This window comes from Lacerta agilis, chromosome 9 (genome assembly GCF_009819535.1).
Source record: "Lacerta agilis isolate rLacAgi1 chromosome 9, rLacAgi1.pri, whole genome shotgun sequence".
NCBI classification, from domain to species: Eukaryota; Metazoa; Chordata; class Lepidosauria; order Squamata; family Lacertidae; genus Lacerta; species Lacerta agilis.
The window spans coordinates 70,443,623-70,463,933 of NC_046320.1; the positions used below are offsets into that span (position 1 = coordinate 70,443,623).

General features: G+C 47.2%; 2 protein-coding genes across 2 annotated transcripts; both read right to left on the reverse strand.

Moving 5' to 3' along the window:
• Positions 1–7,598: 7,598 nt before the first annotated feature.
• On the reverse strand, positions 7,599–11,448 carry NAT8 (N-acetyltransferase 8 (putative)). The gene is made up of 2 exons (XM_033160170.1): positions 11,347–11,448; positions 7,599–8,493 (listed from the first exon to the last, which is right to left on the reverse strand). The coding sequence occupies exon 2, from the start codon at positions 8,467–8,469 to the stop codon at positions 7,798–7,800; it is 672 nt and encodes a 223-aa protein (XP_033016061.1). The 5' UTR covers positions 8,470–8,493; positions 11,347–11,448; the 3' UTR covers positions 7,599–7,797.
• A 3,456-nt stretch (positions 11,449–14,904) lies between these two features.
• On the reverse strand, positions 14,905–19,205 carry LOC117053357 (probable N-acetyltransferase camello). The gene is made up of 2 exons (XM_033161033.1): positions 19,103–19,205; positions 14,905–16,535 (listed from the first exon to the last, which is right to left on the reverse strand). The coding sequence occupies exon 2, from the start codon at positions 16,479–16,481 to the stop codon at positions 15,816–15,818; it is 666 nt and encodes a 221-aa protein (XP_033016924.1). The 5' UTR covers positions 16,482–16,535; positions 19,103–19,205; the 3' UTR covers positions 14,905–15,815.
• Positions 19,206–20,311: the final 1,106 nt, after the last annotated feature.

A 20,311-nucleotide genomic window follows, 5' to 3' on the forward strand; every position in this document is an offset into this window, starting at 1 on the left:
CACTTTGGAGTTGTCCCTAGAACCAGGGTGGATTTGATTTAAATCACGATTTAAATCACTAGTCAGTAAGACTTGAGTTAAATCTTTTTTTTTTTTATAGAAAGACTCGTTCTTGCTGGTATAATCTTAATCTTAAACCAGATGAAGGCTTCATTTTTGGAATAATGAATTTTCAGAGTAGTTTTTACAGTTATATCAAAAATTACTGATTTGGTTATACTATTAGAAATACAGATAATTATGAAATTATTGTGAGGTTTAATAAGTTAACTCTTTATATTTGGACAGCTTTTCTGCTGTACTTTATTGGAAGGAGAAAAACAATAATTTCATTAAAAACAATTTAAACAATTTATTTAACTAAAACAATAGCATTGTAGCATACGCATCCATGTTTGTTAACAGATGCGGTTAAACGATTTAAAAAATCCCAAAGGACTAGATGTAATAAAGTAAATATATTAAAAAATAAATCCCAAACGACTTACCGGTAGACTGATTTTTAGCACACATGAAAAACTTAAAACAAATACTTATTTCCTGATGTATAGCCTTTGGACTATAATGTAACTTAAGTAGAAAACTATCCTTAGAAAGACTTTTCTTCTCCAAATGCATTTTATTTTAATAACCCAATTTAAATTTAAGAAATCCATTTAAAAAAAATTATTGATTTTTATCTACCCTGCCTAGAACAGAGACTGGTAACCAGTTCAGATGCTGAAAGAGATGTGTACATTTCCTAAGTCTCCAGAGGGCTGCATCCTAAGCTCACACATGTCTCAACTGTGCAGCTGATTCTGGGTTTTTCTGCCGCTTTTACTTCCTGTAAAGCAGAAAGGTTGCAAGGACTCAGGCCAGGACTCCAATAAACAACAGTTTTCTTTATTTTTGTTGTTGAAAATTCCATTTGCGATTGTTAACTCCAGGACAAGGCCCTGTTTCGTTTATTCTTCATCAGCTGGAATAATATTATTATTATTTACCTGTCATTTAGAAAATATCTGAAGGCAGCCCTGTTTAGGGAAGTTTTTAATTTGTGACTTTGTATTGTATTTTGGTATTTGTTGGAGGCCGCCCAGAGTGGCCGGGGAGACCCAGCCAGATGGGTGGGGTATAAATAAATTATTATTATTATTATTATTATTATTATTATTATTATTATTATTATTAATAAGGAATCTCAAATTAAACTTACATCTTCTGACATTATTATCTATTGAGTCATCTCTATCAAGACGAATTGTGTAACAAGCATTTCGACACCCAAGCTTTTACTTCCTGTGCCCGCTCTCCTTTCCCGCTCTCACCTCTTTCTCGCTTTCCTCCAGAAACCCACCCCGGCGGCTCCCCTATTCCCACACTGGCCGGGCGCTCCAGGCGAGCCCAGCGAAGGTGGTGCCCCGAGTTCATAGAGCACCGCCCCCACAAGCAACGCGAACGCGCCCGCCCCTACAACTGGCCGCCGCGGGGCCGCGGCAGAAACGCCTGGCGTCGTCCCCAGAGGTCAAGATGCGCCTGGAGACGCCCCTCCCGCTCTTAGCGGGGGCTCCGACAGCCTCGAATGTTCTTCTCTTGCAGAGACCAGCCAAAGATGATGTCAGGACTGGGAATGGGGTTTTTTTTTCGGGGTGGGGGGGGGGTTCCCTGTGTGTATCGAGGGCTTCTGTGCACACAGCGGAAGAACGGGTCGCTCGATCTCAAAGCCTGCTGTTGGACACCTTTTTGTCGCATGCTCCAAGTGGGGGCCAGGCCACCTTTCTGAACCCCAAGAGGTGCCCCCCCACCCACCCGCTCCGGACGCTGCTACTTTTCCACCTCAACCACCCGTCCTGTGGAAGAAGGGCGTCTTCGCAACCAGCTCTGAAAAGCAAGCCCTGCAGTCGGACACACACCAGGCATTCAAATTAACATTCAGCCCAGGTTTTAAAGCTTCCCCCCCAAAGACCCCTGGGAGCTGTAGTTCCCCCGCTCACAGACCGGCAGGGCCCTTAAACTACAGTTCCCAGAATGCTTTGGGGGGGGCAGTCATGTGCTTTAAAGGTGTGTTGTGGATCTGCCCCTAGTCAAGGGATGAGGTGCAAGTGATCTATCGCTCTGTTGATATCGGCACAAACAGCCTGGGTCGTTCTTTGCCCGCCCAGGGCGGTAGCGAAGGTTGGGTGGAAACTCTTCTTCCCCAAAGCCCCCTGCTATCTCCCCGCCGTGGAGGGTGGGGCAGACTGCCTTTAAAGCAGTAGGGAGTGGGAGCCGAATGTGGCCCTCTGCATGTTCCTATCAGGCCCCCTGGACTTTCCCCAGGGGAGTTGAGGTCGGGCTGTGCTCTCATCTTATCTTTGAGAACGTGGCTGCTTCTGGGCATTTTCACTCAGCAAGCACAGGGAAGCCTATGTTCACATTGCACCCGTAGGGTGGGCGGGTAGGCAGACACTGTGTTTGGGGGGCAAAATGTGCCACCTCTTTGCATTTTCCAACCTGCGACCCACCTGCCCAGGTGAGCCCCGCTTGTGGATCCACAAAGGAAGGACTGTTACTAGAAGTATCTTCATTTCCTCTCCCAGTGCAGTTAACTCTGCTTCCTTGACTGTATACGGAGACTAGTTTTTTGCACTAGGGTCTCGGGAGCATGGTCTAGTGGGAAGGTCTCCTGCACAAGCCCCAGTTAGATAGAAGCTATGCAAGAACTTGCTCCAGAGACCTCCCTACAGGGCCAGGCAAGCTGCCGGAAAAGACTCCCGAGGAGAAAGCTTTTTCAGTTTGAATGTATAATGTTTCCTAAGAGATTTTTGAGCAGAAAAAGCTGTTTCGCATAGGCAGCATTTTCCAATCTGAAAGGAAAGAATAAAAATGTTTGTTTGGTAATCTTCTTTTTGTCTTTCTGTTTAGAGGAGGGCTGTTTGTCCTTGCAGTGAAAATGTCCCCATTTTACAGGTGGAGAACCGAGAGACAGTGTGGTGTGAAACCAGACCTCACCTGGAAGACTGTGTCCAGTTCTGGGCACCACAGTCCAAGAAGGATACTGACAAGCTGGAACGTGTCCAGAAGAGGGCAACCAAAATGGTCAAAGGCCTGGAAACAATGCCTTATGCGGAACGGCTTAGGGAGCTGGGTATGTTTAGCCTGGAGAAGAGAAGGTTAAGGGGGGATATGATAGCCATGTTCAAATATATAAAAGGATGTCATATAGAGGAGGGAGAAAGGTTGTTTTCTGCTGCTCCAGAGAAGCGGACACGGGGCAATGGATTCAAACTACAAGAAAGAAGATTCCACCTAAACATTAGGAAGAACTTCCTGACAGTGGAATTTGCTGCCAAGGAGTGTGGTGGAGTCTACTTCTTTGGAGGTCTTTAAGCGGAGGCTTGACAGCCACCTGTCAGGAATGCTTTGATGGTGTTTCCTGCTTGGCAGGGGGTTGGACTGGATGGCCCTGGTGGTCTCTTCCAACTCTAGGATCCTATGATCTATTCTATGATTCTAAGTCCATGGGAGAGGAGGGGCTCAAAAGCAGAGAGTTGAAAGTGCCTTTGGGGTGGGGGTTGTTGTTACATTTATTTATGCACCCCACCTTTTTGTGAGACGGTTCGCGCAAATTGAAAGGACACGGAGGAACTGCAAAAAGCCAAGAATGTATCAAAGGCAATCAGTGCGAAGCAACTGAATGATAGTAGAACTAAAACGGGTAGGCAACCTAAGGCCCATGGGCTGGATGTGGCCCAATCGCCTTCTAAATCTGGCCTGCAGATGGTCCAGGAATCAGCGTGTTTTTGCATTAGTAGAATTTTATTTAAAATGCATCTCTGGGTTACTTGTGGGGCCCCCCTTCGTGTTTTTACATGAGTAGAATGTGTCCTTTTATTTAAAATGCATCTCTGGGTTATTTGTGAGGCATAGGAATTCGTTCATTTCCCCCCACAAAATATAGTCCGGCACCCCACTTGGTCTGAGGGACGGTGGACCGACCCACGGCTGAAAAAGGTTGCTGACCCCTGAACTAAAACAATACAAAATTCAGATCTCTTAAAGTGCAGATAAAAAACCCCTATTAATAGCCCTTTCCTTTAAAAAAAAACCAGTTCCCCAAAGCTTGTTGGAACAAGAAAGTCTCCACCTGCCAGTGGAAGGACAATATGGAGGGAGCTAGTCTGGCTTCTCCAGGGAGGGAGTTCTGAGGTTTGGGAGCCACCACCCAGAAGGCCCTCCTGTGTCCCCACCAATGCATTTGCTTAGAGGAGAGTGCAAGGGCGGAGCAAAAAGTGGGTGGAACACAGACACACCTGTTCACACAAGCACCTGCCCTCCTGTCGTTGTCCCCCCCCCACCCCGGTCTTTCATCCATCTTCCATCCGATCTCCAGGCTTGTGGGTGTTGTGAGCCACACCGGAGGAAGTGGGGGCCCTGCATGGCATTAACGTGGGACCTGGAGCCTATTTTCCACACAGTAGCTGAAGCTTGGGGGTCCCTGCACTGCTCCCTCCCCATTCAAGGAGGACCAGGCATTATGGGGAAGGGGTTTCCGTTCCAGGGCATGGCCAGGGGAGGATTCCTGTGTGCCGTAACACTGGCTTACTCCGCAGGCAAAGGGTCCCGGGTAAAATCCCTGGCAGAGTCACCAACTAAAAATGATCTTGTAGCAGGCTGTATGGGGAACCCCACTTTTGGAAGTATGCCAACCCCAAAATGCCGGAAAAGAAGTGAAAAGGACACCAAGGACTCAGGCCAAAATAACGATTTGATATAAATTATTCAAGTCTCTTGTAAGTTTTATTCCTTGAGGTTTGTAATACGAATGAAATGACAACGCCAGGACAAAGTTTTCAGGCCAAAGTGTACCAATTATTTAGAACCGTTACCTGGCGGATATCCACTATGTGGAATACCGCAGACTTCTCACTGCGGCCAGACTGAACGTTCTTGACTCGGCGGTTTTGAGGGGAAGATTTAGAGGAGTTCCATATGATCAGAGAACGTGCCATTGTGCTTTAGGTGAGGTCGAATCCACAGAACACATTCTACTGAGTTGTCCCTTTTATAACGATTTAAGGCAATATCTCATAGCCCCATATTTATCTCAGTTTAGCTCTCGATTAAGAGAAAGGCAGGTGGCATATCTGCTGAATAAACCCACTGGGAAAATAGCCTTATCTGTGGCTAAATTCCTCTTCCTGGCGCTCAAGTGTCGGAAGCGCAAAATCGAATGCCTCGATGTGGGTTATCTGTATGAGGTTTACTAGTGCTGTCCTATTCTAAGTGTGTATCCCTCCGATGTTTTTTAGTTCTATAATTTTGTATTGAGAAATGTTTTTTCCCCCCCTCTTCTTTCTGACTATCGGTCGAATAAAGGATATTTATGTATGTATTATTTAGAACTCGAAATAACTGGTACACTTTGACCTGAAAACTTGTAAGACACCAGTAGCTGAGGAAGAATACCGAAACAAGGTCTTGTCTTGGCGCTGTCATCTCGTTTGTATTACAAACCTCAAGGAATAAAACTTACAAGAGACTTGGATACCATTTATATCTATCAAATGGTGATTTTGGCCTGAGTCCTTGGTGTCCTTTTCGATTATTTTCCTGCATTATTCTACAATCAACCCCAAAATGCCAGCTTTACGACGGGCTGTTGGCTGGCCCTGCCTCGGACCCGGCTGCCCCCATCAAATTGTGCAGAGACCCAGGCAGGTGGGTCTGCATTTGGGTTTAACTCATCTGGTTTCCCGCTCTGCTCTGTTCAAAATCTCCTTCCAGGAATCCTACACTGGAGGCCCCCAGAGACTCACGGGCAGGCAGGACTCCCAGGAATTGGTGGCCTGCTTTTTTCAACTTTCTAAAAATCGATTTGAACAAAGAATAAGAGGAGAAAAACAGAAAGCGGGTTTTTAGAGGGGGGTGGAACTTATCACCCAGGTTAAAAATACTGTACCCATCAACACCCCACCTTAATTGAAACATACACAATGGTGTAAAGCAGGGGTAGGCAACCTAAGGCCCGTGGGCCGGATGCAGCCCAATCGCCGCCTCAATCTGGCCCGCGGGAGGTCTGGGAATCAAGCATGTTTTTAAATGAGTAGAACGTGCCCTTTTATTTAAAATGCATCTCTGGGTTATTTGTGGGGCATAGGAATTCGTTCAGTTTTTTTCCTTTCAAAATATTGTCCGGCCCACCACATGGTCTGAGTGAGGGACAGTGGACCGGCCCCCTGCTGAAAAAGGTTGCTGACCATTGGTATCCACGTGAGATTGCGTTTATAAGAAACATGTTCAAATGAGATTCCTGCATTGTAAGGGGTTGGACTAGATGACCCTCAGGGGTCCCTTCCAACTAAAGTTCTATGATTCTGTAGGAAGGGCAGCAAGGTCTTCTGACCATTGCCTAGCCGGTGGAGTGTTTCTCCTTCCAGGCTTGAGGTCTCTTAGCAACCTTAAGGGCTTGCAAAAACCCACTTTTGTTGTGGAATTCATGACCTGTGACGAAGATGGAAGGGAAGAGTGGAAGGATCTCTGACGACATTTTAACTTCGCTGCTAGCTGAGAAGAGAATCCAACTCTGGTTAAGCGAGGCCAATGCAGCTTCTATAAGCGCCGGCCTTGACTCTGAAGAAGCAACTGAGCAATTTGGAGTTAATACTTTATTAGCAAAAATGGGGTCTGCACCCCAGGGTGTTGGACCTAATGGGCACAGCAACTCCTCCGGCAGCTCCTGACCCCATGAAGCAGTTGCTGAGAGTGAAGGCCCCCGGTTCCCCACAGCTGCCTTTTAAGTTTCTTCCTCTCCAGGGTATTTCCCAAGCAATCGGAGACTGTGTCTGCACATTGCCCGTTTCTCAACCCTTTTCATACCTCCCCTATGAGACCAGTGGGGAGGGGAGCTTGTCTCAGCAGGAGGGGGAGACACCCGTGACTGCACCATCTCTGCCTCTGGGCCTTCCTCCTCTCCTGCTTCAGCTTCTGTCTCTGATTCTGGTCTTCTCTCTGCCAGACTCTCCCCGCTCACTAAGCCCCATTACCTCCTCACCCCCTCTTCCCAGGATTCTCCCTCTGACCACTCATAGTCTTCCCATTGCCGTGCTGCCTTCCCTTGGGGGTTCCCCGGCTGGTTCCTCCCACTATTCCTCTGCGTCCAACCAGTCCATGAAATACGTCCGTTTGAGGCTCATTTTCCCAGTCACCAGTTCTTTGCATTTCCATGTCAGTTTGCTCATTCATTCATTCATTTATTTTCAAAGTCCTCTGGAAAATTCATTAACACTGTTGCGAATCTCTCCCCAATACCGTACACACATTTTTTGCAAAGCAAAATTGAAGGCATTTCTGTACGGTTTTCTTCAGTGCTATTTTTCCTGAAAAAGAGGTGCCAGAACTCGCCACGACTTATTGTTCCCTTGTAATGGAAATGGCATCCAGCTGATGTAAGTTCCAGCTGAAAAAAAATCCCTGGTTATTTGTGCTAACAGTTGCTAGTAGTCGTACCTTGGGTTATGTCAGCTTCGGCTTACGTATTTTCGGATTAGGTACTCCAGTAACCCGGAAGTGTTTTTCGGCATGCGCCTTCTACAGTCTGCGCAGTTCGTGCATGCGCAAAGTGCGATTTTCGGGTTGCGTACTTTTTGGGTTACGAACGGCAACCCGGAACCAATTAAGTACGTAACCCGAGGTGCCACTGTATGTGCATATTTGGCAAATCAGTGCATGTTAGGTAGGCCCATTTTTAATATTCATCGGATCAACTTTCTCCCTCATCCCTAGTTGGCACCTGTCTGCAAACAGGCCACAATCTCTTCCTCCATGTTGCCGGCGTCAGCGAGACCCTCCGATCTCGTAGCGGTAGATGAAGATGTAGAACCGCAGCAGCTTACAGAGGGCGGTGGGGCATATCTCTTTGACTTTGCGGAAGCCCATGCCCTCGTACGTCCGGTGGGCCGCCACCTGCGCCATGGAGGTGCCCAGCACCACCTCCTTGTACCCGTGCTCCTGGGCGAAGAGGAGCACCGTCCTGGTGAGAGCCTTGCCGAGTCCGTGGCCCCGGTGCTCCTTTGCCACAGACATGCGCTTCAGCTCCAGTGCCTTGCCGTGCAGAGACGGGTCTACCGGGTAGGTGGCAGCGACGATGCCCGCCACCTCGCCGCCAGCCTCCGCCACCCAGAAGTTGCAGTCCTTGGGCACCAGGTATGCCTGGCGGATGTCCTTCATGTCGCTGGCGAGGGCATCGTGCACATACTCCGCCCAGAAGCCCTTCGTGAAAATCCAGCCCAAGGCCAACAGGGCAGCCACGGCACCGAGGGAAAGGAGGAGGGAAGAGGAGCCCAGGTAGGTGGCAAGGAGCACGGCCAGGAGCAACAGGTGGGTCTGGGGGCAAGAGAGAACATGCCGGAAACCCGCAGGAGCATGTTCGTTGATCCCCCGGGAGAATATCGTACGGGCGGCTTCGTAGTCCCGATCTTCATACCTGCGGATGTGGTACTTGCCCATCTTGAATTTGCCTTCCACGTCTCCCTGGAAAACAGAACAAACGGCTTGTCAGATTTCCTCTGGGGGGACTCATTGCTCATTTCAAGCGGCCTGGGGGAGCCTCTAAATTGGCAGTCCCTCTTGGGGGCAGTGGGACTACTTAGAGGGGCAGGAAGAGGCAAGGAGGCATACATTACTTTTTTCAATTGTATTTTATTAAGTTTCAACATTTTTAGCACCAAAACAAAATAAAAAAATTCCTTCCAGTAGCACCTTAGAGACCAACTAAGTTTGTTCTTGGTAGGAGCTTTCGTGTGCACGCACACTTCTTCAATTTCGTCTTTTATTTTTGTTGACTTCCCACGCTTTCCCCCTATTTTCTATCTACCAAATCATAACCACGGTTTTATAATCTAATTACTTCTTTTGCTCATAGCTCAAATCCCGTTCGCAAGTTCATCGTACTATTATATTTCTTTTAAAAGTCCAAAAAAGCTATCAGTTCTTTCATTAAAAACACTCATCATTAGATTCTCTTAATTTTGCCAGTTCTGCATATCTGACTTATCCATGCTTCTTTAGTTGGAACTTCTTTGTTCCATTTCTGCACATATAAAATCCTAGCTGCTGTTGTTACATACATAAATAACTTTAACATTTTAATTTTGATTGGGGGGGGGGGATTTCTGCCTCTGTAATCCCTAACAGAAATGCTTTGGGCTTTTTTGATCAACTCATTTTAAACATCTTTTTTATCTCGTCATGTATCATGGACGCAAAAATGACTATCGGACTTTGAAAAGCTGGCATCCCTGGATCAAGTTCATCAGTTTTGTTGGACTAATTAAACTAAGGAGCTTCAATTGGATTTTGAACAAAGGAAGGGTTGCCTTATTTCAAAAAGTGAAAATCTGGACACAAGAGTTGTTGAGCTTTTTTTTTTTGCCCGAAGTTTAGTTGAGCTTCAAAAAATTGGCGACAAATACGACAAGGCAGACGTGGGTTGCCATGCATCTGGATTTTCCTGGACATTTAACTGATTTCTACCCAGAAACTGCTTCCGACTGCAGTATTCTGTGTATGTCTGGGAAATTCTGGATGTATGGCAACCCTAACAAATTAGCTGTGACAGCTTTGAACTTTACTGGGTTATTCTCGTCCTTAGTGGGTCGTGCGAGCAAGCCACAATTCTGAATAATGCTTTCGACAGGGTTGCGTGGGGGGCCACTAGGAGTGGGTTTTGGTATTCCCAAATACATTGGGAAGCACTGCTCTGAAGCCAAATATCTAAAGGACAGCACACTCCTCCATCGTCACCCAAAACAGACAGATGCCAACAGGACAGTCTCTTCCGGGAGTGGGTAGACTTTTGGGAGTTTAGGACCACCATGGCCAACTCTTGAGTGGGGGGCAGGTTCATGTCAAAATAGCCCAAGTGATGAGCAAAACTCCAGTTCTTAAAGTTGCTTTGCAAAAGACCTTCCAATCACCTCCAGTATTTTCATGCCCTTAAAAAAAAAAAAAAAGAGGGGACACACATTTTGGGTGGTGTCACAAAACTCATTTTTTTATGGATACATTTTTGTGAGTGGGGGGACCGATAAAATGTTTTTGGTGGGGTAGCAGTCGGAGCCTGACCCCCCCCCCAAAGGTAAAAGGACCCCTGACCATTAGATCCAGTCGCGGACGACTCTGGGCTTGTGGTGCTCATCTCGCTTTACTGGCCGAGGGAGCCGGCATACAGCTTCCGGGTCATGTGGCCAGCATGACTAAGCCGCTTCTGGCGAACCAGAGCAGCGCACGGAAACGCCGTTTACCTTCCTGCCGAAGTGGTACGTATTTATCTACTTGCACCTTGACGTGCTTTCGAACTGCTAGGTTGGCAGGAGCTGGGACCAAGCAACGGGAGCTCACCCCGTTGCGGGGATTTGAACCGCCGACCTTCCGATTGGCAAGCCGTAGGCTCTGTGGTTTAACCCACAGCGCCACCCGCGTCCCCCCCCACCAAAGCGAAGTATTAATTTTAAAATATATTTTTATATTTATTTATTTTTTGAAAAGGAAACAAATTGGAGGTGCTTTGAGAGCGGACGACAAGAAACCTTTTGACACACCCCAGAAGGAGACCCATAGGAGCAGTTGGTTAAATATTAAACTTTATTTATTGGCGGGGGGGGGGAGCACCCAAAGTAATCTGTTGGTGTTATGCAAGGCAAGAAACTAAGATGGGTGGGGGGACACCCTTCCCCCCCCTCTCCCTTCATCCCCATCAAGATCAGATTACTCTTGCATTCCATTGCAGCAACAAGACTTTGCCCTCCACGCTCCCCCCCTCCTCCCCATCTGCAAGGATTAGGCTGGGCTGCTCTGAGTCATCTTGTGACTGGGGGGAAAGTCCAAAGAGGTTCATTGCTGGGTCATTTGCAATTCCAGAGGCTTCCCCTCTTTGTGCAGTGGAAGCCAGGCTGTGTTGCAACCAAGTTCCTCTCGTCTGGGATGCCACTGCAGCCCGGATGGTATCTCCTGCCAGCGGGCATCTCCCGGAGGGCAGGGTTACCTGCGCGTGAAACAAGGGACCCTAAGCATGCAGAGCGTGTCTCCGGTCACGCATTGCATTTATACCTTGCCCTTTTAATAGGAGATTCGGGATTTGAACCCGAGACCTCTTCTGGGTTTCCTACTCCTACAGGCATCTGGTTGGCCACCTAGGATGCTGGCCTGATCCAGCAGGCTTTGCTTATGTGCATAGCTGTCAACTCTCCCTTTTTTTAAAAGGGAAATTCCCTTATTCCGAATAGGATTCCTCGCAAGAAAAGGGAAAAGTTGACAGCTATGCTTATGTGGAACACTCTCAGCCCTGATACCTCCAGCGCACCTCTCTCTCTCTCTCTCTCTTACCTGCTGCCAGGTGCGTGAGCAGTCCTGATTTGCAGGACCTCCAACCTGCCTTCTCCCTGCTCCCTTAACCTGCCAGCAGCTTGGTTTCGCAAGCTGGGCAGCTGCTGCCAGTTACCGATTCTCCTCTTCCTCCTCCTCCGGGAGCAGCCAACCGGGAAGCAGGATGCACGCAAGCTCAAGGCAGAGCTCATGGAGTCTGCTCCTCCCTCCAGGCAAGCAGGGATTCCCCCAACCCGCACATCAGCCCCTGCAGGGTGCTCAGATGATAGACCCCCCCCCTCCCACCCACCGCAAGCATCACAGCTTCCCTGCCTCCCGCTGCAATCAGTGAGAAGGGCAGCTGAACAGCAAAGCTGAGTCGTGCATGCACACGAAAGCTCATACCAAGAACAAACTTAGTTGGTCTCTAAAGTGCTACTGGAAGGATTTATTTTTTTATTTTGTTTCATCTTCAAGAGGATGTGGAAGCTCCTCCCTTGAAGCATTCAAGGAGGAGAAAGCCCTTCTGGGTGCCTTCATTTACTCAAAGCTCTCAGAGGTCTGCAACTGGTGGTCTATCTGCTTGCTACTTGGCCAAGCTTAAGATGTTACTATTAGCGTAAAGGTAAAGGTAAAGGGACCCCTGATGGTCTGTTAGGTCCAGTCGTGTCTGACTCTGGGGTTGCAGCGCTCATCTCGCGTTACTGGCCAAGGGAGCCGGTGTACAGCTTCCGGGTGGCCAGCATGACTAAGCCGCTTCTGGAGAACCAGAGCAGCGCACGGTAACACTGTTTACCTTCCCGCCGGAGCGGTACCTATTTATCTACTTGCACTTTGATGTGGTTTCGAACTGCTAGGTGGGCAGGAGCTGGGACAGAGCAACAGGAGCTCACCCCGTCACGGGGATTCGAACCGCCAACCTTCTGATCAGCAAGCCCTAGGCTCTGTGGTTTAACGCACAGCGCCACCCGCCTCCACTATTAGCATATAAGGCCCTTAACAACTTGGGACCAGTTTGCCTGCAAGGTCGGATTGCCCCAGCTGCACCCAGTCGACCACTTGAATGGCAAAACTGGCCCCGTTCTGCATTTGTAAGAACCCGACTTGATTTTGACATGGATCCAGAACCCATCTGCCATCGATTTGAAAATTGTCCCACACTTGCTTGCTGTTATTATTGTTCTGTTTTACTTTTATGTACATTAAACTTGATGTAAAAACATAATCATCATAATAAACCTGGCCATTTAGTGTGGCAGCACCTACACTTTGGAACTCCCTGCCGATTGATATCAGGCAGGAGTCATTACTGATCTTTTTGGCGCCTGCGAAAGTCATTCCTACCCTGAAGTTTGAATGTGTTTTAATTTGTTTTAGTCTATTTTTATTGTGGCTTTTACTTTTTAAAAATTACAGCTGATTTTTTAAAAATGATATTTTTATTATCTTTTTGTAAACCTCTTTTGATATTTTTTCCTACAGTCAAAGTGGTATATAAATTTTATGAAATAAACAAATAAATGAATGTAACGCGCTGTACCCCTTCGACTCCCATGAGGGTGTATCATGTACAGTGAGGGGGAGAAAGTATTTGATTCCCTGCTAAATTTGCCTGTTTGCCCTCTTGACAAAGAAATGACCAGTCCATAATTTTAATTGTAGGTTTATTGTAGCTGTGAGAGACAGAATAATACCTCCTGAGAATAATACCTCCTGAGATGTGTGCAAACCTGGTGGCCACCTACAAGAATCATCTGACCTCTGTAATTGCCAACAAGGGTTTTGCCACCAAGTACTAATTCATCTTTTGAAAAGGGATCAAATATTTATTTCACTCGTTATAATGCACATCAATCTCTGACTTTTTGTCTTCTGGGTTTCTGGGGGTTTTCCAGTTGTTATTCTGTCTCTCACAGCTACAATAAACCTACCATTAAAATTATGGACTGGTCATTTCTTCGTCAGAGGGCAAACGGGCAAATTTAGCAGGGGATCAAATACTCCCCCCCCCCATTGTAACTCAAAGCCTCTCAGGTGGAGAGAATGCATACCCTAAACACTAGGACAGGCAGTGGGAAACCCTTCTGGAACATGCAGTCTTTCTGATCACTAGCGATAGACGTGCGACAACCAACTCTCTCAAGAAGCCAGCTATGGCTCCTAAAAAAAATTTTAGGGAGCAAAAGCGTGGTACCAGGCCAGGCGCCTTCACTTCTGGTGCCTGCGTCAAATGTTTTCGTTCAGGCATGCCAACCCAGGTGCTTAGAAAGTTGGTAGGAGTTTTAATCTGTTTTTAGTCTATTATTATTTTAACTTTTTGAAAGTCTTACTGTTAATTCTGTTGGTGCAAAATGTAAGTGTATAGAAAGGAGAATTCCTGGATGGCAAGAAAAAGGTTTGGCACAAGTATTCGTTGGTGAGAGCCCAGCAGAGATTTATACTCACAAAACATACAGCAAAGTGTGGAAATATAGGCTCTTACTGCACACACACACACAGCCTTCCCCCTCGCCCCGAAACACACTTTTGACAGGAAGGCGCTTGGCTCAGTGGTGGAACATCTGCATTTCATGCAGAAGGTTTGGTTCAATCCCTGGTGGCATCTCTAGGTAGGACTAGGCAAGGCTCCTTTCTGAAATCATGAAGAACCCCTGCCAGTCAGTGTAGACTGTATTGAGCTAAAGGGACCACATAATAGAGGGAACAAACTTGTTTTCTCCTGCTCTGGAGGATAAGACTCGGATCAGCAGCTTCAAGAAACAAAGATTCTGACTAAACACCAGGAAGAACATTCTGGCAGCAAGAGCTGCTCGACAGTAGAATGGACTCCCTCTCCTTCCTTGGAAGTTTTTAAACAGCGGTTGGATGGCCATCTGCAGTGGATGCTTTAGTTCAGATTCCTGCATCGCAGGGGGTTGGCCTAGATTACCCTTGGGGGCCCTTCCAACTCTACAATTCTATGATTCTTGTTTCTTGTCCTTTTTCCAGAGCAACCACAGTGTCTTGCTTTTTTGAGAATTCAATGTGCTCTACATGGGGCTACCTTTGAAGGTGACTACAACTAATCCAGAATGTGGCACCTAGACTAGTGACTGGGAGCACCAGTCCTAAAAAAAACTACGTACAGTACATTGGCTCCCAGTGTGTTTCCGAGCACAATTTGAAGTGCTGGTGCTGACCATGCTTTGGCCATGTATACCTAAAGGAGCATCTCCACCCTCATCATCCAGCCTGGACACTGAGATCCAGCTCCAAGGGCCTTCTGGTGGTTCCCTCTTTGCAAGAGACGAGGTTACAGGGAACCAGGCGAAGGGCCTTTTCGTTAGTTGCGCCTGCCCTGTGGAATACCCTCTCTGCAGATGGTGAAACAGATAAACAGCTATGTGATGTTTAAAAGACATCTGGAGGCAGCCCTGTTCAGGGAAGTTTTTGGTGCATAATGTTGTATTGTGCTTTTACTGTTTTTTCGTTGGGACCCACCCAGAGTGGCTGGGGCAACCCAGTCAGATGGGCGGCATATAAATGATAAATTACTGCTATTACTGTTTTGGCAGAAAAACTTAAAAGAACATTCCCCTGTACAAATGTATTGGAGAGATTTATTCTTGGCCCTTGCTTTATAGAAACAGTACGTCATAATTTTGCAACCATAATGTGGGGAATGCAAAGAAGGAAAAGCATTATCTCCTCGGGTAGGATCACATCTCAAAGGACACACCAGAGACACAGATCTCTGCCAAAGACAACTGCTGGAGTTATTAAGCTAGTTCAAATGAATGTAGTTAAGAGGTTATGTTCCATCTGAAAACAGCAGCATTTGGGTTGCATTGAAGAGCACGAAGAATGAATTTCCTGCACATTTAATTGGACACAGAGCTCAATGTGCTGCATGCCCTGAGGAAACAGAAATGTTTGCATCAAGGTGATGTGATGGAAGGGCCTCTGAGGCCTGAGCCCATCCCAGAAGGCAAAAATGAAAAGAACAGAGGCCCTTGGTGACAGCAGCAATATTCTCTCCTGGCACTTGGCTCTGGGGCCAGTCGCTTGCCACTTGGGCTAGCAACAGTCCTCTCAAGGAACAAGGCAAAGAGCGGCTTCTGTGCAAGTTCAGAAGTGCTGAGGTGAGGCCACCAGAGAAGCCCACTTTCTCCGGAAACGAAAACTCAGTCCTGTAAAGCCACACACCCCTTCCAAACCAGGACTCCCATTTTCTCACAAACACCTTGAAAGCAAAAAGGAAAGGATCCTTCTGGAAATATTACTAGTTACAGTTTCCTTCATTACTAGAATTCCTTGAAACTTGGCTGTCAAGTGCCCTCTGCAGCAAACTGGAAAAGTCCGAAAGGAGACACCCCTTTGCTCAGCACCAGAACAAACCACTTCCAATTCTCTTGGCACCACGTAATCAACTGCACCAAATGCCCAAGGGACAAATGGGATGAAAGGCCAGACCCAGGCAGGCACCACCAACCACTCCCTCATTTCCCTCCTCAGTCCACGGAGGGGATATCATATCGATACTTGGAAACAGTGCAGTTGGCCAACCTGCCGTAGATGGTGGGCAGGACATAGTGGTGATACATGCGGAAGCCAACGCCCTCATACATGGCGCGGGCCTCATGCTGCACCATGAGGGTGTTCAGCACCACAGACTGGTAGCCATGCTCTCGGGCAAAGGAGATCACTGTCCTGCAGAGGGCCTTGGCAATGCCAAGGCCGCGATAGTCCTTCCGAACCGACATGCGCTTCAACATGAGCTCTCCCAGGTGTTCCTCGGAGGGCCTGGCACCCACGATGGCCACCACACACTCATCTGCCTCGGCCACCCAGAAACAGGAACCCTTGTCTCCCAGGTAAGCAGCCTTGATGTCCAGCAGGTCCTCCTGCAAGCAGTGGTCAATGTACATGGACCAGATGTAGCCTAGGAGCTGGCGGCCGACGGCCAACAGCAAGGTGACAGCCAGGATGGGCAGCAGGAGCGATTTGGAGCTGGTCAGCAGCAAGCAGAAGGTGCAGGACAGGAGCAGGATTAGCCAGGGCTGTTTCAGCATGTGCACACACAGGGTGGGCACATACTCGCTCATCCCTGTGGCAAACAAGTCACGCGCCGTCTCGTAGTCCTCAGGGCGGTATTCACGGATGTGGTAACGCTCCATGGTGCACCGGGCAGAGACGGGCACCACTGAAAGATGCAGGCTTGTGGGAGAACACTAGAATCGACAAACAGAAAGGAAATGTTGTTACCACACAAACACACATATGAGAGAGATATATGTGAGAGTGTTGGACAAGGACCTGGACGAGACCACCGTGAAATCCACTCTTGGTCACACTGGGTGACCCTGGGAGCTGGGTGTTGCCTCTCAGCCTAACCTACCAAACAGTCAACAATCAGTCCACAATTTATTTGTATGCCTCATTTCCAAAGTTCAAACCTTGCTCAAGGCAGCTGCCGATATAAAATATTACATAATTACAAACGTAACAGAAGTAGTCATAAACAATAAATGAAACATCAAAGAGCTGACCAATTTCCACATAAGCCACAATAAGATCTAAAATAAAAATACAAAAAATAAAATAAAATATCATTGACAGCAACAACTCATGCCCCACCACAAATCCCTAAGCAATACCCCAGCCAGGTGCACCACTGTGGGAAGCTGAACTGGAAGTAAAGCATCTAGATCATGGGTTGTAAACCTGGTCCCTACCACCCACTAGTGGACATTTCAAGATTCTAGGTGGGCGGTAGGGGGTTCTATGGCACAAGCTGAATCCTCCTTCCATCGAGCACTGGTGGGCAGTGGTGGGAAATTTTACCAACAAGAAATATGCATTAGTGGGCGGTAGGTATAAAAAGGTTGACTACCCCTGAACTAGACAGATGAATGGTCTTAATTAAGAAGTACCTCAAGCAAGTGCTAGCATTAGGGTGTGGCCCTACCACTGGGTTTTGGTTTTGGCACAATCATCACTAGGTTATCCATGTTTATCCCACAGTTCCACTTGGAATAACAACAAATCACATGAAGTTTACAGGTGAAAGATGTGCTGATTCAGGACACCTGACAGCACAGGCACTTTGGTCTGGAAAGGTTTGGGAAGTGTCAATCAGTTTAACTTCAAGACGTCTTAAACGAAGTCAAAACAAAATCGAAAATTCTTTCTAGTAGCACCTTAGAGACCAACTGAGTTTGTTCCTGGTATGAGCTTTCGTGTGCATGCACACTTCTTCAGATACCATATCTGAAGAAGTGTGCATGCACACGAAAGCTCATACCAGGAACAAACTCAGTTGGTCTCTAAGGTGCTACTAGAAAGAATTTTCGATTTTGTTTTGACTATGGCAGACCAACACGGCTACCCACCTGTAACTTAAACGAAGTCATTGGGATTGAATGAGGAGAATGGCACAGGCCACCTTGAACTCCTTGGAGAAGAAGTAAATGCAGTAATAATTAGGAAGCAGACACAGCAGAGTGTAGGGGGGGGGGAAGAACCATGGAACTCGCTCCCGCATGAAGATGGACACCAGCTTGGGATGGCTTTAGATGAGGGCTGGACAAACTGAGGGAGGGGGAGGCGGAGGAAGCAGGGGCGGTGACTACCAAAGGGAAGGCGGTCCCTAAAAGTGCATAACCCCACCCCAACACTTTTTTGCATTTTTTTTACTTTAGTCAGCTTGTTTCTAATTAATTCGCACCCCGCCCTTTATTCTTAGCTCTCAGGGCGGTTTGCAATATAAAAACCCAAGATTTTCTTTTTTTAAAAACCACAAAACACATAACAAGAGCAAGAACAAACCAATAACCCCCACTTCCCCTCCCACAAACACATTTAAAAGCAGAGCTTTTTATTTCTTATTTTTAAATTATTTTTTCTTACGTTACTCTATTTTATGTTGTTGATTTTAGCTTAGTTGGAATTCATGCGGAAAGAGAATGTATAAGTTTATGGTAAAGTTACTTAAGAATATTTTGTCTTTGTATGTATATGTGCAAAGTTAATACTGTAATGATACCAATGAATTTCAATAAAGATTTTTTTGCTGGGGGTGGGGTGGGGGAATAAAACCAGAGCTGCCTTTCAGTCTTTTTGTGTTGTCCATTTTTAAATAAAACCTAGGCTCCAAGACTTTGGACACCTCATGAGAAGAGAAGACTCCCTGGAAAAGCCCCTGATGTTGGGAAAGATGGAGGGCACAAGGAGAAGGGGATGACGGAGGATGAGATGGTTGGACAGTGTTCTCACAGCTATTAAAATGAGTCTGACCAAACTGCAGGAGGCAGTGAAAGACAGGAGTGCCTGGCGTGCTCTGGTCCATAGGGTCACGAAGAGTCGGACACGACTAAAGGACAACAAGTTTTAATATACGCATTGCTTAAAATACTGCAAGTCATGCACAAGGCGTGGCTAATAACTATAATGCAATAATAATAATAATAATAATAATAATAATAATAATACAGTAATGGCAGCAGCCAGGAAGGCTATGCTGTGCTTCCACTATTGGAGTCAACGAAACTCCTCTGGGAATGGGAAGTGGAGACACAGCTGCTGCTGCTGCTCTCAGCCCCTGCCTTGGGGGGGGGGCTCCCCATTATTTTGGGGGTCCACCTGGCCGGCCACTGCATGGGCAGGGCTCGCTTCGCTGCCTGAGGGGGTCCCTCCGGCCTGTCCCTCCAGGCGGCCTCCCTCGCCCACCCCAGAGGGCGACGGGCCTCCCCCGCCCACCCCCGCCGCCATGGCAACCCCCGCGGCCCCGCCGCCTCACCTTCTGCCCCGGCAGCGACGCCCCACGCCACCCTGCGCCTGGCGATGACGTCGCTTCCGGAGACGAGCGTTCCCCCGCACCACGTGACCTTAGGGGGCGGGGAAAAAAACAACACACGACCACAGAACCGCGCAGAGACTGAGGCTTATAAGGAGGAGGAGGGGAAGGAGCCTCGTCTCTTTGCGCGGTGGGCGGGCTCTCCCGCCTCCGCCGCCAATCAGCGCGCGGGTGGTGGTGGAAAAGAAGGGCTCGGCCCTCTCTATGGTGGGAACCATAGAGTTTACGAGACGTACTGCATTATATATTTTTATGTATGAAGTGCGTATATCTATACGTATAGGTATGAACTATAAATATTTCTGGAACTATACACACAAATATCTATGAGAATTTTTTCATGTATGTATAATATATGTATATTGTGCGTTCATGAATATATATATATTTGAAATATATAAATGCAGATATAGATTTGTCTGAAATGAGCTATAAATCTATATAGAAATATGTATATATATGTAATATGTGTATGTGTATATGTGATATAGATAACTATGAAATATATAGATGCAGATATATAGTTGGGGTGTGTGGCTGTGAATGAAGTGTGTTTGTGTGCGCACAAAATCTAAGTGCATTGGCAGGTAAGCCATGACTCCAGAGTAGACCTATAGAACCTAGTAGACTTTGAGCCGCAGCCATGGCAAGCTCAGTGTTCTATTCATCTCAACATTCGTCTGCTCCAAGGAGGAGGAAGGTTTTGCTCAGGTGTTGATTTAGCAGGAGAAAAGCAATGACAAACCTAGACAGCATCTTAAAAAGCAAAGACATCACCTTGCCGACAAAGGTCCGTATAGTTAAAGCTATGGTTTTCCCAGTAGTAATGTATGGAAGTGAGAGCTGGACCATAAAGAAGGCTGATCGCCAAAGAATGGATGCTTTTGAATTATGGTGCTGGAGGAGACTCTTGTGAGTCCCATGGACTGCAAGAAGATCAAACCTATCCATTCTTAAGGAAATCAGCCCTGAGTGCTCACTAGAAGGACAGATCCTGAAGCTGAGGCTCCAAGACTTTGGCCACCTCATGAGAAGAGAAGACTCCCTGGAAAAGACCCTGATGTTGGGAAAGATGGAGGGCACAAGGAGAAGGGGACGACAGAGGACGAGATGGTTGGACAGTGTTCTCGAAGCTACCAACACGAGTTTGAC

Bases quoted from the DNA above. Each gene is read 5' to 3' on its own strand.
- LOC117053357 (XM_033161033.1), bottom strand. From the start codon at position 16,481: ATGGAGCGTTACCACATCCGTGAATACCGCCCTGAGGACTACGAGACG.
- NAT8 (XM_033160170.1), bottom strand. From the start codon at position 8,469: ATGGGCAAGTACCACATCCGCAGGTATGAAGATCGGGACTACGAAGCC.